The sequence below is a fragment of the Epinephelus fuscoguttatus genome, linkage group LG13 (assembly GCF_011397635.1).
Source record: "Epinephelus fuscoguttatus linkage group LG13, E.fuscoguttatus.final_Chr_v1".
Classification (NCBI taxonomy): domain Eukaryota; kingdom Metazoa; phylum Chordata; class Actinopteri; order Perciformes; family Serranidae; genus Epinephelus; species Epinephelus fuscoguttatus.
Genome location: NC_064764.1, coordinates 22,239,011 through 22,255,858, shown reverse-complemented (window position 1 = coordinate 22,255,858; position 16,848 = coordinate 22,239,011). Strand labels below are relative to the sequence as shown.

Sequence of the window (16,848 nt, the reverse complement as noted above, 5' to 3'; positions counted from 1 at the left end):
AACATGTTAGCCTACATTTAAATTATATTTAACTGTATTTTTATTGTAATAGGGTGAAACTCGTTAAAAAATTACCTGATAAATGCACACCTGTAGCTAACAAATTAATAGCCTAGCTTATTAAGCTAACCTTTAGCTGCGTTGCCTGGCAACCGTGTTAATAGCTCCACCGAGAGCTAGCCGTTAGCTCTAAGTTCGTCATGGCCGTTGAACTTTAAGCTAGGTGGACGTTTGTACAGCTAACGTTATACTAATTTAAAGCTATTTCTTAAGTATTTTTTATGTTGTTTGTAATTACAAGAGGTCGACAAGCAAGCTGAGATAGGCTAATTCCTCAGCTGTCTGGGCTTATTTTACTCGGTTCCGTCGACAGACGATTAGCCGAACCGGGGCTCACTCACTCAGGCAGGCAGAGGCAGAGGCAGAGGCCGAGGCCCGGGGCGCAGGCTCAGCGGAGGGGGAGGCAACACAACAACACGCCTTGGCATGCGGAGAGGGGAAGATGAGGGTGGGTATGAATGAGCACAGGCTCCTCAGACTCTGTGGAGTCAGTGAGCCGCTTTCCAGACGTTTTATGAACTCAGCCTAACAAGAGAAAAAGGGGAGAGGAACTCGGTCCAAGACAGCCCGGAGCTACAACATCATGGAAACATTTCTCACGTCTCACAAGTAAAGCCTGTGATCTCCGAAGACGAGCAGATTGACCTACATTATTTATGTGGCTCATGTAGGGCCTGTGGGCTACATGGTAAACACAGGCACACGTCCAAAAAACTAGAAAGCCCATTTTATTTAAGCTATTTTATCAGAGCTATTTTGACTCTGATAGATAGATCGAGCGGGGGGGAGGGTGGGTTGGGGGGGTATTAATAATACACAGTCCCATCACTTAGTTCTCATTCATGATCATCACTGTCTATCCCACACGCTTCCCTTCAAACAACCACGGGCCATAAAGTGGGATCGTTTCCTTGTACATAATTAGGACTGTAGCTTGTCAGCGGTTGCTATATCTCCATGATGGAGCCTCCTCCCTGGAGCTGACAGGATCCGATCCCAGACATGCTGCAGGTCTGTGCTGTGCTCCAACACATCTGTATATATATATATATATATACATTGCCTGCCTTTGTGTGGGTGTTTGTGGATTTAATGTGCCTATACTGTTATAGTGCAGAGAATAAATGCATGCATCATGACAAGCCTGCACGATCACTTGCACCATGAACTGAAATAACACTGTGGCTGGTTTACTTTACTCCTAAATATTCACTCATGTGTGCTTTTCTTATAGGTACGCCAGCTGTGATGTAATCAGCACAGATTTAAGAACAATATGTATCGATTTCATTATAATAATAATATTAATATGAATAATAATAATGATAATAGATCTCTGGGTGTTTTCTAATGCTTGATTTCCACCAATGGATTAGAGCTGCTTTGGTTTACTTTTGCATTTCTCCGGGCAACTTGTAAATGCCATACCCCCTATCCTAATTTATACCCTCATCTGTAATTTCATCCACATTTGCTCTGGTTTGAGCATTCTGGCTTTCAGATCTGAAAGCCTGCAATTACTATATAATTCTTCGCAATTTCAGATGTCCTAATATGGGGTGTTATTTTTACACAAGACAATTTCCCGCTATTTCAAGCATCAACATTGTCAAAGTTGTATGTACATAATAAATGGGGAATATCAATGCATAGTTTTTAGCCTAACATCTTGACTCAACGATAATTATATCCGTGTGGAGCCTACGCAGAATTAGCCTGAATTGCATGGTAACTGCTGCTTTAAATTTTAAAAAATTACTCATAATTTCCCCCAAAGATTACCAAGATCTCGAGTGCACAATGTCATCAGCGTAATGAGGAGTAAACATTTATGCTAATAATCTACTTTTTTTTTTCCCATCAGCTATAAAGAGAGGGAAATAAAGCAGACATTTTCAGTCATATTCTGAACTCTGCTGCTATAGCTTAGACCAACACATGGGACACATTTTGGGGGATTTAAGCGCTTATCTTGTGTCTGTGCTGCAGGATGCTGCTGCTGCTGCTCGTCTGCCTCCATGCTGATTTCTGCAAAACCCTGGGAGGGAGCCTGCCTCTTTATTGCAAGCCGAAAGGTGTGTATTAAATGTTTATTTCTTAAATATTCACTGAAAGTAGCGAGACGGGTGATTGCATTTGAGATGAGCAAAAACAGGAAACAGACTAAGCATAATTTATCCCTTTTTGTCATGCATGCAGCATTTATTTATTTTAATTCTTAGTCATATCTATGAATCTTCTTTCATGATATAAAACTATTTCAAAGGCTGCTTCTTCCCCAGTATAATCTTAGGGTTATTTTAACTTAAAAATAAAGTCTCCGGTGTTTAATGTGTTGCTTTTGTGCAAAAAGTCCTATAGCAAAGAAAGCTGCTCACACCGAGAGGAAATGTAAGGAAGGGGAGACACACAAGTTGTTCTTTAATCTCGTCGCTGCTCTCATTACTCTTACATTGTGCTTTGCTAATTTTGAAGCCTCTTCGCATTGACAACTCCGTGATGTACACCTGCAAGCAATTTGCCAGCCTTACACATAGGCTAAGTCTAAGGGAACAGTGACGAAATGGCAGCTCACCTATTTCGCTATATTTTTTTTCTCTCTCCTCTATTGCAGCAGCACATTTCTTTCAGAGCACTGTCTCTTTTGTCAACGCAGAAAGCTCCTCCGTGCGAAAAAAATGCTCATAATTACCTTAGAGATAGGAAACTGCATTAGAATAAATAAGGGCGAAATTACTGTAATTATGCTGGGTTTGATGGGCTCAGCTCGTATAATCAAGGGGAGAATACAGCGAAATAACGCTGACCCTCTTGGATGTGCAGCTGCGCCTTTCTGGGGCTAGGTAGGCAGATTTATGTTCACTACAGCAGCAGCAGCAGCAGCACAATTCATATTCTTTCATAATGGTATCGAAATATACATAGCGTTGTTATACTTCTTGCACACAAAGGGCTGTGTATGTTCTGAACTTTGTATTAAAATATCAAAAGAGACAGGGTTGTTACAGGAATGTTACACAAGCAGCAGACAATAGATAAACTGGGCCAAAGCTTTTTTGTTTTTAGTCTCTCTGAAGCGGATTCGTTTAGTCTGATACTGCTGCTGTAAATAATAATAATAATGATGATGATGATGATGATGATGATAATAATAATAATAATAATACATTATTTTTTGCCCATTTTAACAACGAATACACATGAAATAAATTAGAAATGAATTCGGTTATGATGTGATGTATATGGGCTCGTGCTGGCCTCTTTAAGGGATGCTGCACACCGTACAAATGGCATCAAATTTGTCATTACAATTGCAAAACATGCATATATTCATGGAGCTATTGCAGCTGGAGGATAGGGCTACAAGTCGCGCATTTGCAATGAATTTCTTTCTTTCGTTCTTTGTTTCTTTGCAGGCACAGACATTAATATTTAAACCTATATTGTATTGTTTTCTGGAATATTTTCTATTTTGTTGTTTTTTTTTTTATTTTCTACATTCTTGTTATTTTTTAAATCTAGAGTAAATGCTGTTTGAATGGACAGGTAATTCCACCTGTGTCTAGTTTCAGTTAGCATTTTCTAAAAATCATAATAAATAAAATGCATGCCCATTTTTTATTTTATAGCATGTCAAATCAAACTAGTTGTATGTGAACACATTTTGCGATTTAAAATAACCTAAAGGGCCTCCTGCAAGATTGCATAACTAGAGCCAATGAATAAAGTGTGAAGCCCAAACAAGAAGGCCTTTGAACTTTCCACTTTCACTGATCTCCATCTGATCCGCCCTGTGTCCCCGCGTGCTCGTCCAGTCTCTTTGCAGCACCTGCCTCTTGCGCAATTATTCACTTAACACACACAATTGATCTCTCCCATTCACGGCAGAAAAATGGGGATTGTCGCAAGACAAATAGAAGATTATCTTCAAGAAAAGCTTGAAAAGAAATAAGCGGTGTTGTTGAATGAATCCAGGTCTCCCGCACCGCGACGGTTAGATGGCGATGATAGAAATGATGCAGCTTATATCGGCCGGGATTCACAGCCGATGTGTTTTCTATTTAATGTGATGCATGCAACCGTAAAGATGTTTTCGTGCAGATGCATGGGAAGTCATATTTTTTAGATGCAATGTCAGATTTCTAATTCTCCACTCCAGAGGTTTGGCAACATCTGCAACCAGTGAGCAGCAGCAGCAGCAGCAGCAGGAACCCATGTAGGCTAAATGCTAAACACGACCATAAATCTAAGCGACGAGCCTTTTGCAGCTCACACAAACGCTCTCACACGGTGTCTGCTACAATAACCAACATGATACCGTTTTGTGTCAGCTCGCATTAAACCTACACCATGCTGAAGCCTTTCTTTTCCAACATGAGAGGAGGGGTGGATGAGAGAGGAGTGGGGGTGGGGGTGTGTTGAATCAGACACCTTTCTTGACATAATTTAAATCATTATTTTACTGCTTTTGAAACTTTGCACATTATGTACATAAACTTCAGAAACAGATCAATAAATTAAAGTGATCAATACAAAACTAAATATTTTCTATGTTGACTAAACACATCTCGACGAATACAGAAAGCCTAAAACCCTGTTTCACAGCGTATCCAGTACAGCACAAAAACAAATCTGAAAATTATGTACAAAATACAGTGACAAATGAGCTGCTCATCCTCCGGGTATTTTTTTCTAAAGCAGCAAATTGTCAGGCCTTTTCCTTTTTTTTCACATAACATCGGGGCACGGCATAGAAAAGCTTTGCTTGCGTTAGTGCAGCATTAACAACACAGTGTTGTTATCTCAAAACACACTTACAAAATGAACACAGACTTACCTCAACAGAAAAACTAGTCTGAATAATTTAACTTAAATAACAAACACATATAAACAACATAGTAGCGATTTGAGGCTTTGCACAATATGTCCTGTGGTTGAATGTGCTGTAAGCATTATGGTGATGGTTTATTAATTGTAATTATTTGGTTAAAGAAACACCCCTTATGGCCTAGTAGACCTTTAACTGTTAATGAATGCAGATTGGTTTCAGGTCAGCATCACTTTGGGCCCAACATCTGGTGTAAACAAACACGTGTTTTCTTATAAACAGAATAACTCACACAAATATGATTAAAAAAATATAGAAACTGACACAAAAGTGATAAACAGCAGCCAAAAAAAGGATCTATTTGTCTTCCATTTCCGCTGACTGTCACAGACTTGTTGCCCTTGGGCGCAATGCGTGCCTTTTCAGTCTCTCAGCTCCCTCCCTTCTTCTTCTATGCTGCTTGCCGTCACGAGGAGGCCACTGCAACTGGCGGCGTGCGGCAGCAAACTCCGGGGTTGTTGTTGTTGTGTATTATCAGTGCTGGGCCGCGCAGAGGCCCCTTCACCATCCCGATACACGAGCCATGGCAGAGTCGAGGGCTGAGGTCTCTGTTCACATGAGCTGTGACTGTTGCATAGACTCTTGGTGTGTGGTTGGATACCATGAGGTGTAGCTGGGAATGTAAGATCCGGTTGTCCCCACCGAGGTCTTCACGGTGGTCGGCGAGCTCCAGACAGGTGCCACCGAGGGAGAGCCGCTCGACAGTCCGCGGCCGGTGGCTAAAGCGTTGGTGTCAATTGTGCCACCGCCTTGCTTCATCAGTTTCTTGAATTTAGAGCGTTTATTTTGAAACCAAATCTTCACCTGGGGAGACAAAGGAAATTATTTGGATGAGAAAACTGACTAAAGGAGCGTTAGAAAAGAATTGGACATCTTTTACGCACGCTTTACGCACGCAGTAGATTCCATTGTATAAAGTCAAGAGAGAAAAAAACATATTCATATCTTGCCCTTGATTATGGTATTACTGTATTAAGATGTCATTGATATTAACACATGAATGGCCGGTAAATTCAGGGGAAAAATCCTTAAATTGGTGTCAGACATTTCATATTATATTAATATGTGATGATCCATATTGATTGTAATAATGGAGCAATTATAATAATAAACATGCATACTGTAAAAAAAGAAATGAGGTTTAAAAGGCGTAAAAATGTCCAGTGCTGCTGCTGCAGTGTGAAGCTATTTGTGTTGTTCGTGGACTTGCCTGTGTCTGAGTGAGACCCAGCGACGCTGCGAGCTCAGCCCTCTCCGGTAACGCCAAATACTGAGTTTGTTGAAATCTCCTGTTCAGAGCTTGAAGTTGTAAACTGGAATAGATAGTCCTTGGTTTCCTAATCTTTTTCCCCTTCCCGTTGAATCGAACCTCTCCGCCTTCCACCACCGTGTTTTTCTCTGCTTCTGGCGCTGGGAGAGACAGAAAGGAGCAAAGAGAAGGTAAAAAATGAGGAGGCAGTTGTAGCCAACGGTGCTGCGCCGCTATGAATACTCCAGCGCAAGTTTTACAGGCTGTACTTTAGGTATAATTACCCTTAATTGCATACATTGTTTATAGCGTTACGCAATAAATAATTACCAAGCCTAATTCCAACATCTGGGTCGTCTTTTTCGCTGCAGCGAGGACTGTATACACATGAGAGCCGTGCCAACACAGAAAGTTCATATTTAAGATCCAAAGATGCTGTTGCACACTTACCTGTCTCCTCTAACCGCGTCTGTGTGAGTGTCGAGCTGTTTTGGTAAGTCTGTACTGTGCTGAGATATGGACTGGTGGAATGGCTGCCGACGGAGTTTACGTATGGATAACCCAAAGACCTAGGGAACGACGAGGCTGGACTGTAGCTGTCGTGCTGGGTATGACCTGCAGAATGTAAACAGTGCATTGGATAGTGTCCGTGAGACATGGAGGAAGGCGACATTTGTTGACTCGGGGGTCCAAACTCCATGAAAACGGTTTTTCCTGAGGCAGGGCTATTAAGACTTTCTGGAATTGTAGTCATTGTCATCTCTTCTGGCGGTTCCCCTTGTCTTGCTTTTGTTGTTTTCCTTCTATGATCTCAGTGAAGGATGAGTCCCAATTTAAGCCGAACTGATTTTTTCTCTTTCCATTCATAAGAAAATGTAGTTTGTGCCTGTGAAAAGTCCTAGGTATGATGCTGTGGACCAAGACAAACTCGCTCAAAGGTTTGAATCTCGGACTCATGAATATTCATCAAGACTGTCGCTGATTGGTCCACTCTCTCCAAGAGGGAAGCCGATTGGCGACGCTGGGGCTGGGTCCGAAGAACCTGATAAAGTCAAGGAAAACCACAAAAACCTATAAGATATCCTCATGACATGTCAAGATTCATTGTTATTATTATTTTAAAATTAATATTACTATTATTAGTCACAGTTCTTCAAATAACAACATCAATTTAAGCCACAAAATTTTAAAAAATAATCCATACCATAAGGTGATAACACCTTATCCACTTTTGTCCCAACCCTGTCCACATAATATTTAATATTTAATAAAATATTGTCATCTGTAGCGGCGCAGCGCTGCATTACACGGCACCACCAGGTTTGCCACATTGTATTAAAAGTCCAGGTTGTCACATAAGCGTCATTAATTAATGTTAAATTAATATTCCGGCCTCGTTAAAGGGTGCTCTTTACTGCTGGCCAGTTTGATTAAAGCTCTATCTGGGTGAAGGTGTATTAGCATAACACTAGTGTTCAATTTTCATAAGTAGGTCTGTAATTAGTCATGTATTTAACACTTACAGTGGCTTGAGGTCTCAGTTACACCTGGCAACATGTGGGACGGTAAAACAGTTGTGCTCTAATGTCAAATGAGGTTTGTTGGTTCAGGTATATATAGGCCCTGATGATGTTTTATAACACCTGAAATCATATAACATCACAGCATACAAAATAGCAAATAATATTTTTTAAATTAGCAGATCAATGTGTAATTGTAGTCTATTTTTTTTTTTAAAAAAGGTAATAATGAATTAATTAGGAATTATTACACAACTATATAATATATAATTGTGGGAAATTGTTGGTTATATTTTCTTGCTTCCCACCGAGCTATTCCCTGTTTCACAACACAGCCATGAACGCACGCAGGTCTATTGCCTTATCACATTTCATTGCTTTCCAAACGACTTTACGCACCTTCCATCGCAATCAATTAATGGTCACAGTTTTGTTAAACACTGGCACCTTTGATTAGCATGAATCTAAGTGAGGACGGGGGTGCGGCCAGCCTCCCATGCCTATAACAAGAATAATTATCCATGGACATTTGATTTAATTGAACTGACGACTGAGTTAACATAGGAGACTTTTTTTTCTCTTGAGCTGCAGGGTTAGACCTCCACAGCTCAATAGCTGTAACTGCTGCAGCTGCAAGCGGAGTTTAACCAGGATATATTAAAAAAAGATCTTGATTTCAATCAGCAGCTAAAAGCAACTTACTTTAAAAATCAAGTGATGGAAAAGAAGCAGATAAATCCGCGCCATCCGGGGGTCAGACAGCCTCTGCAGGACGCGCTTGGTGAAAGAAGAAAAAGCAGAAAGTATCCAGCAGGTCTTCATTTTTATTAGGATTCATTTGCAGGTTGCAGCTCGTGTTCTGGTGTCTGTGCAGAGCAGAAACACAGGCTGGCTGCTCCATCCGCAGTCCCTCCATCTCCACCTGAATAACAAATTAAAGGCAGTTAAATTCCGTCACTGTGATTATCAGTGTAATTGCATAATTGAACTCAAAACAGAACTAGCAAGTTGCAAAATGTGTTATCAAAATGCAGGCGCTGACATCACGGCACGTGTGCCACAGTGTGCCAGGCGGCTGCGGATGCCTGAATTTAAAGATTTCTGTGCAATATTAGGCTATAACGAAAGCTGGTCCCTTGTCCCCCTAAAATAGGCCAATTTGAAGTGATTTCTCTGGAATTACTTTCGAAAAATGCTTCAAGATTTCCTCTATCAACAACGACAATGATAATGGTAGTACAACCAATAATTATCATCTTCCAGAACAGAGGACAGATTTTTATGGGTACTTGGTGGGTGCGACTGATAACTGTCATTATTTTCCCACGATTATAGTATCTGCAAATTGACACGCGGCTGTGAGCAAAACCATTAACAGAATAGAGGCAGAATTTGAAGAAAAATGTAAAATAACACCACGAGTATACTACTAATAATAGCAATAATAATTACAGGCTTTTTATTGGAAGTAAATGTAATTTAGGGCTGAGCAGATATGCTGCATAAATCATTCATTTTTATTTGCAAAATCAATCTTTTACAAAGTGTTTATTTGCTTGCAACTTAAAGGATTAACTATTTATTGGAGTGTTTCTTTTTTGTCTCAAGCCATCGTCAGTGTCATTAAGGATGAGCAGGCGTGTGATAATATTACCACTTTAATTTATAATTTGACTCCTGCGCTCGCTGGCAGGAGGGCAGCGCAGGCCACCACGGCGGTGCGTCCTGCAGCATGGCACAAGGGCTCTAACTAGCCACACTAAAAATAAAGTCCTCCATGCATGGATGGAGCGCGGAGGCAGGACTCATTAGGAGTGAGTAGCTCTGTGGCTGAGGGTGTTTTAACACCTGCTGCTCTTCACCTGAGGGTTAGTGCAGAGGTGGAGAGACAGAAAGAGGAGGGGGGGTGGTGGAGGGGTAAACGGGCCAAGATGTCACAGACTTCATTTCAGGCCGGTGATAGAAAGCCCTCCTCAACTGCCATGCCAACCCACATTTTCACAGCCACCAAATATTATCCCGACCGCGGTGCGTTGGTAAACTGTGTATCCATGCTGCGTGAAGGCACAGCTCCATGTGCACCCTGCAGACTCTGCATGTGAGCTGTGATTAATTATTGTCATTGGAGTTGCAGGGATTTTTTATTCCCCTTCCTTATAGGGAAAACAAAATGCAGGTGTATATTTTTACATATTTTTTCCAGCTTTGGTTTAATCATTTCTACATTATTTGACCATTTCTTGGGATTTTCTGTGCGAATTAAAAGAAGAAAAGCCTTTTTGAAATTAATAATTCTGCTGTCTGTTTGATGCATGGCCTGAACATCATGCTGCATAAATATCCATCTCAAATATATAAATTCATAACAAAAGATAAATTGTTCTCTCACTCTATACTGCCTGTTTTTTTCATTAATACACCAGCTCATCATGTCTGACACTGCCCATCATGGACATTATTACCACACGACCTGAGCTCCAAATGCAAATATGATTCGGCGCGTGACTTCCTGCAGAAATGTCACACTATACGCAGGTTTATTTTACGTTTTTAAAAGCAGCGGATCAAACAAGTGAAATTGCCTTTTGTTCTGCTTCCTCTCTGGCTTGGCTGCTCGCTGCCATCCTGTAATTTGCAGCAGCGTCAATGAACGCAAACTAGAGGCACTACAATTAACTCGATTCAGTGTCTATTTTCATGTGCAATGTGGCATCAAAATGTGAATTGATTTTGTTTACTGAGTTAAACGTAAACAAAAAAATGATTCATAATATCTGAGAGACTGGATTGTCATATTGGTTAATTGATTGCATTATCAGGGTCAGGAGGGACACGGGGAAATGAAATCATGTTTTTATTGTTTTCAGAAAATACAAAAACCTATTTTTTTTTCCAGATTTACTGTCTCACAATAATTTAATGTAGCTACCTTACTTTTGTGTAAATACCTGATTTTAATACTTTATTTTATTCCCTGCCAGTAAGGTCACACTCTAGTTTATGAAATTAAATTATGCTAAGATTTCTTTTCTCTTCTGAAGGACCCAATAAGTTATTTATGTCCAGAAAAAAAACAGATTTACTCAGTTCAAATTAAAACATTTTGTGTTTTTCATCTGATAATAATTGAGTGTTTGTAAACACAAGGAAATATCAATAACTTGTTATACAGTAAATTAAAAAGATCTGTCAGTCAGTTTGAGTTATAGCAGGCTCAACTCCTGTTTCATATCTCGGTGTTCGGAGCTATTTATTTATATTTGGATCACATATTGTGCCTTTAATAGATGCTAAAAAGTAGAATAATTTCTTGTAATGACTGCCAAAATATTTTAAATGTTTTCTATAGCAAATAAATAATAAAGCAATGGGAAAATGGTGTTCAGTATAATAATGATTGTTCTGTTTGTTTTCAGGCGTTGATGACTGTGAGGAAACTGCATCACATCAGGTTCAGATGACCAGATGCTGCTGGGACTCAAACCTGGACTTGTTGCTCTGCAGATGACTCACACCACTGCTGAGCCTTGAAGCCTGGTGATAATGGAAATAAGGAGCCTATGATTGTGGCATTAGTATTTTTTTTATTTTTTCATATATCTTCATTTAGTAACTTCTCACAAAGAGAGGCAAATCAGAAACATTTTGAACTTAAGTGACTCTTTAATTTCCAGCAAATGAAATCTCTAACTGCAAAAACTTCTCCTGTAGATGAAAAGGAAGGACTCTGTAATCATCATGTGTGTGATAAGACTTAAAGCTGGTCATTGCAGTGCTGAGAAGTCACATTTCAACTCCTTTTCCCCCCCTTCAGTGTTCAGAGCAGCTCTCTCCTCAGAAAGCTGGGGGTCACGGTGTGGAAAAGCCCCCAGCGAACTGGTAGAAATGCTGTCCCCATTACAGCAGCAGCAGGGGTCAGGCCATGGCAGCAAGCATCCAACCTGCCCGAAATTGGCTGCAAAATGACCAATTACCTGAGTGAAGGCTGGGGAGAAAGGACTTGGAAAAATATGGCTTTTACTTAATTCAGCTAAACTGTAAAAGAAACCAGTGTCACAACTACGCTTCATACTTGCTACATGTCCCAGCATCCCCAACTGTTAAGTGAAGATCTGGGCATCAAATTGTCAACTGATCAGAAAATCAATTTTAAGGATAATCGAAATTTAATCAACTCATAGTCTGTGGTGATGTGGCAGAGCTGCATGGCAGGAGTAGAATCCATATAACACAGCTATAAGCTGGGGAATTATTTCACCAACACTAAAACAACGATTGATTAAACATCTTTACATGTAGGTCTTATTGAATTAATTTCCCTGCAAATGGAAAACATGCAAATTCGCCAATTAAGTCATTTGCCCATGGAGAGCTGGGCTGCTTGACGTTCAGCTGCCACTGCGCCTTTAGTCTGAAACCCCTTTTTAGTTTTTGTTAAGAGTTAAGTCTCCAACAAAGACAGGAAGGAGGTCAGCACTCAGCCAACACCTGAATGCGCCTCTCTTTTTTGTGCTCCCCTTGATCCCCACAGTCTGTGCCTGTCATTAGTCTTAATGATGGAAAATTGTCATGTTGATACAAGTCTTGCTCTCCCCCTCTCTTCTTTGTATAAGTAGAAGGTGGAAGCTCCATTCGTAACAAAACCGTGGACACTGCATTTGTGCCGGGGGAGAAAAAAGGCTGTAGATGCTCTTTCCATAGCTGGGATAATTATTCCTACTGTGACCTTAATGATTCGCTCTGTTCATCCTGCATCTCATCCACGCGCCAGGCCCTCAGCAGAGCCCTGTGTCAGGGAATATGAAAAACCCATATAATGAAACCATTTTGGCTGATGGAAAAAAAGGGCTACTGAAGCTGCACTTGCTACAAAGACGGCTCAATTATGTGAGTAATTGTGATAATTTTCCCTCCATTCACTGCTTTCTCTGAAAGGTAAAAAACACAGATGCTGAAAGGGAAATTACTTGGACAATATATAATCTGTGAAATGGTCACAACAGAAAAAAAGATGACTGTAAGAAAGTGTAGGACTATAAATAGGTATGTTAATGCAGGGCACATAAACACACCCTCAGAAGCTCACAGCACTACTCTGTGCAGGCTCATGTGAATAGAGGAAAAAAAAAAACATGCAACAAATGACCACTGAAAAAAGGCATGATAAAAGTAGATATGCAGCTGCCAGAAAATTAAACCTCCTTCTCCTTCCAATTGACAAATTTCAGCTCCTGAAAATGCACCCCCATAGTTGGCTATCATTTGTTGTTCTCTGACAGGAAAAGGATAATTACCTCTCTCAGAGGCAGGAGGACTGACATGCCCTTTAGACTTTGCCATGAATGCAGAAGCTTGATAGAAAGCTTGAGGAATAATTTTCTTCTTTGCCTTTCCTTTATGTTCAAGAGCATGTTTTGTTCCGGAGAACTTGGAGATGGCAGTATTGTAGAGTGCATTAAACCATGGGTGTTCATACTGTAAATATGACATCCCCGTGTCTATCAGCTTCTCCATTCGGGGGAAAAACTCTGAAATGCATTAAAATTTCAATTTCATCCCGCCGGGAGACAGGCGAGATAGTGAGATATGCATTACTTTTTCCTTTCACAGTGGGTATTGGATTAAACATTTCCTCTTCTTCGCTGGAAAAAAAAGAAGCTTCTGTCTGTCAGACAGGAGTGAGGCCGTAAATTCAAGTTTTGTGGATGCAGGAATACATTGTATTCTAGGAAGCGTGACACTTAGGTGCAACTTCCACCAGGGACAGTGTGCATGTGTGTCCCCCTACTTTAAAAAAACTTTTTGTCTTTTTTTTTAAACCACAAAAATCATGCTTAATTTGCCAGCGGTCAGATTTCGGCTGAGAATGTGAAATGAGCTGCTGATTTTGCTCTGATAAACTCCAAAAATGAAACGGAGGAGCAGCATATTTAGAACATTTACACTGGCAGGATTTAGCAGCATGACCAACTTAATTATTTCCCTGATTTTGTTTTGGTTACCATAGTCCCAAAATGTATGTAGATTCAAATTGCTATTTTTGTTTTTCTATGGGAGGATCCTTAGACCTCCCCTTTTATTGTGCCCCTACACTTCTCAAACCAAAGTTACGCCCTTGTGTGCAACATATGTATATCTTCATGAAAGCTAATGTTGAATTAGCTCCAAAGAGCTCTGTGTTTTGTTTCTGTGTTTGGGAAGACTATCGTTAAAGCATTCTGATCTGTAGATATGATTGTTAGATATATAGACTAATTGTTTTTCTCTAGCCTGTTGTTTCATTATGTCCACAACCTCTTCCCCCAAAAGTGCATTCTCCCCCCCCCCCAGAGAAACCTCCCACATGTACGGCCGCTGACCCCTCAGGCCCTGCAATCTGGAATAAATCTTTCCAGACAAGCCGAGCAACATTACAGCCTTGCAGCTCAAATACTTGTATCACACTCAAATGATGAGTCTCTGTCACACACCATGTCATCTGTTTCACCCCAACCCTCCAATAACTTCCATCCCATTGAGCAGCCTTGTGTGTTACGGGGGCAAAGACAGCCAGAGACCCCCTGGTCCTACCTGATTGTGCCTCCTGTAACACGGAGAAGCAGCTTGGTCCCAACACCAGCCTATACTAAGCGTCGCTTTTGTGTAGCACACAAATACACACACACACATACCCCACAAACCACCAATCTCAATTCAGTGCACCCCACTGTGCACTTCCTGACAGCCTCCAGAAATGTTTTCAAGTTGTCAAGTCCCTACAGTAATAGTCCGGGAGCGGAGAATACAATAAAACAATAATCATATGATCAGAAATTTAGGTTATGTAAAGACTGTGAGAATAAAACTGTTTGGGTTGCTTCTTACAGGCTCTTTCATTTTCACTTTGTTTCACATTGAAATCTGCCGTAATCTTTTTACAGTTCGGTGACTGTGACACTGAACCAAATTGGCTCCTTATATCAAATTCTCTGAGTTGCAGCAGCTGAGTATTAACTAATTTTTACAAGCAGATGTTTATTTACCGTGACAGTGGTAAGGGACCGAATGAAAATTATTAGGGAAAGGGGAAGGTTGTGTGTTTTGTCTTTTAGCTATTTTTTGGGAGAGTAGGAGAGGTTCTTTCAGCATTTTCTCATCCCAGGTTAATATTTGATTTATTTTTACACATATCAGGCTACAGTATCATCTGAAATAACTCTCAACAGCATAATTATGGTTCATTTAAAAGCTTTCAGTTTGGAAAAAAAGCTGTAATGTTTGTTAATAGGAGACATTATTTTACTTTGATTGCTGCAATATTGCTAATAGCTAATTGTACTTGATGGCTATGTGAAAGTTATTGCCCTATTGATATATTAAGTTTTGAATAGCAGTACACCATTTAAAGCATTTATGTACTTTTAGTTACTAATGGCAAACAAATAAAGTCAATAATGCTCAATTATTTTAAGCTATTGAAGAGGGGTTGTTAGAATCTTTAGTAACACTTTAATTGAATAGTCAGGCTACAGATAGTTTACTGAGTAGTTGTAGCATTTCAACAGCTTATTAGTTGAGATTCAACATTTCAACTGTTCAGTTTTGTCTGCAGATGTTTATCTATCGAGTATATGTTACAATTCACATTTTCTCAGAATAATTTAGTTAAACTTGAACTAGCCATGCAACCTATGCAGCACAGGATGAGTGAATGCTTCAAGTTCAACTAAATTATTCTGAGAATATCATGAATTTTCACATATACTTCATACATAATCTTTTAAACATCTATATAATAAACCCATACAGTTGAATGTCAACTAATAAGCTGCTGAAACATAACAAATACTCTATAAACTACAATGAAGTGTAACTGAATCTTTTTCTAAATTAAGATAGTGGCCCAAAAAATATAAGCAAATACCAGGGTGGGTTTTACTTTTTAAAAATCTGGCACATAAGTTTCAGCTCCCCTCATTGTCCCAAATAATATCTGTACAGTCCCTAATCATTGAAGCATGTGTTGCTGTTCATAATGCAAAAACACAGCTCTAAAATAAGGTGTATGATGTCCTGTGAAAACCTTAAAAGTCAAACTATAGCCATTTTCACATACTTTATAATTTAATCTTTCATCTCTCTCCTTCTCAGTAGGAGGAGACCAGGAGTCTAAAGATAGTGTATGGTACGTTATACAAATGGGAAAACATGCAATTTGTGATTTTATATAAAATCTTATTTTGACATTTGTTGAGAAAACTCTGAAAGCTCTGGTCTGATGAAACCTTCTAAAACCCTTCAATTAGACCTCAAATGCATATTTGTCAAGCCAATACTGAAGGAGGGCTGCTTTCCTTAGGGACTGTATGAAAATTATTAGGGTGGGGAGGCGAGGCTGAACCTTATAGCTCACTTCTATAGACCTTCTTCAGCATTATTAATAATTTCTTCGGATCCTGCTGTCCTTTGACCTCATATTCCCGCCATTCCTTATTTTGAACCAAGAGTTACCACTCTCATCTTATATTTGACACATTTACTGTAGGTCTGTTTTTGGTCAAGATGCAGAATTAAGTTAAAGTAGAAACAAAGATCTACATCTACTCTGCTTTTAATATATTCATCCTATTAGCTTCTAGCTAACGTTGATGAGGAGAATAAACCCCTAACGTTAGATGCGCGCTTTCTTAAGTCTACGGATATGCATGATAGAAGCAGTAGCACTGGCGATCGTTGGGGCAGTGTAGCATAATTCAAGCAAAATAAGGCCGTAAGAGACGACAAACGCATTTTTAAAAATGGCAAAACGGAACGTATCATTAATCTACTGAAAAGAATTCTCCGTCCACGTCACAGTGTATTTATTAGCCTTACGGACCACCACTATCTACAATGCTGCCTCCATTAAAAGGTACATGTCTGAAACTCTCGACTCTGTCCTCTAGTGCCACCTATTGGCTGTATTTATACCAACATAAAGGAAGCGTTGAAGTATGAGGCCAGTGACCTTTACAATGTTTGAAACAGATGTATCTGTTTTCATACCTACAGGGAGTATAAATGAGCCTTAATGCAGAGACACGATTGCTGTCCAGAATGACCTTTGACCTGTAGTGCACAAAAAATCCATATTTTTCATGCAAATATTTGAA

General features: G+C 39.8%; 1 protein-coding gene and 1 long non-coding RNA gene across 2 annotated transcripts in view; one reads left to right on the top strand and one right to left on the bottom strand.

The window, feature by feature from the left end:
* The window catches only part of LOC125899485 (uncharacterized), a 51,788-nt gene extending 40,100 nt beyond the window's left edge, over positions 1-11,688 (top strand). Inside the window, exons 2-3 of the long non-coding RNA XR_007450734.1 lie at positions 2,050-2,135; positions 11,134-11,688. This is a non-coding gene — a long non-coding RNA (uncharacterized LOC125899485). The remainder of the gene's footprint in view (positions 1-2,049; positions 2,136-11,133) is intronic.
* On the bottom strand, positions 4,879-7,119 carry dlx1a (distal-less homeobox 1a). Its single transcript, XM_049593866.1, has 3 exons — positions 6,648-7,119; positions 6,159-6,358; positions 4,879-5,752 (listed from the first exon to the last, which is right to left on the bottom strand). Exons 1-3 carry the CDS (start codon positions 6,955-6,957, stop codon positions 5,501-5,503), a joined length of 762 nt encoding a protein of 253 aa, XP_049449823.1. The 5' UTR covers positions 6,958-7,119; the 3' UTR covers positions 4,879-5,500.
* Positions 11,689-16,848: the final 5,160 nt, after the last annotated feature.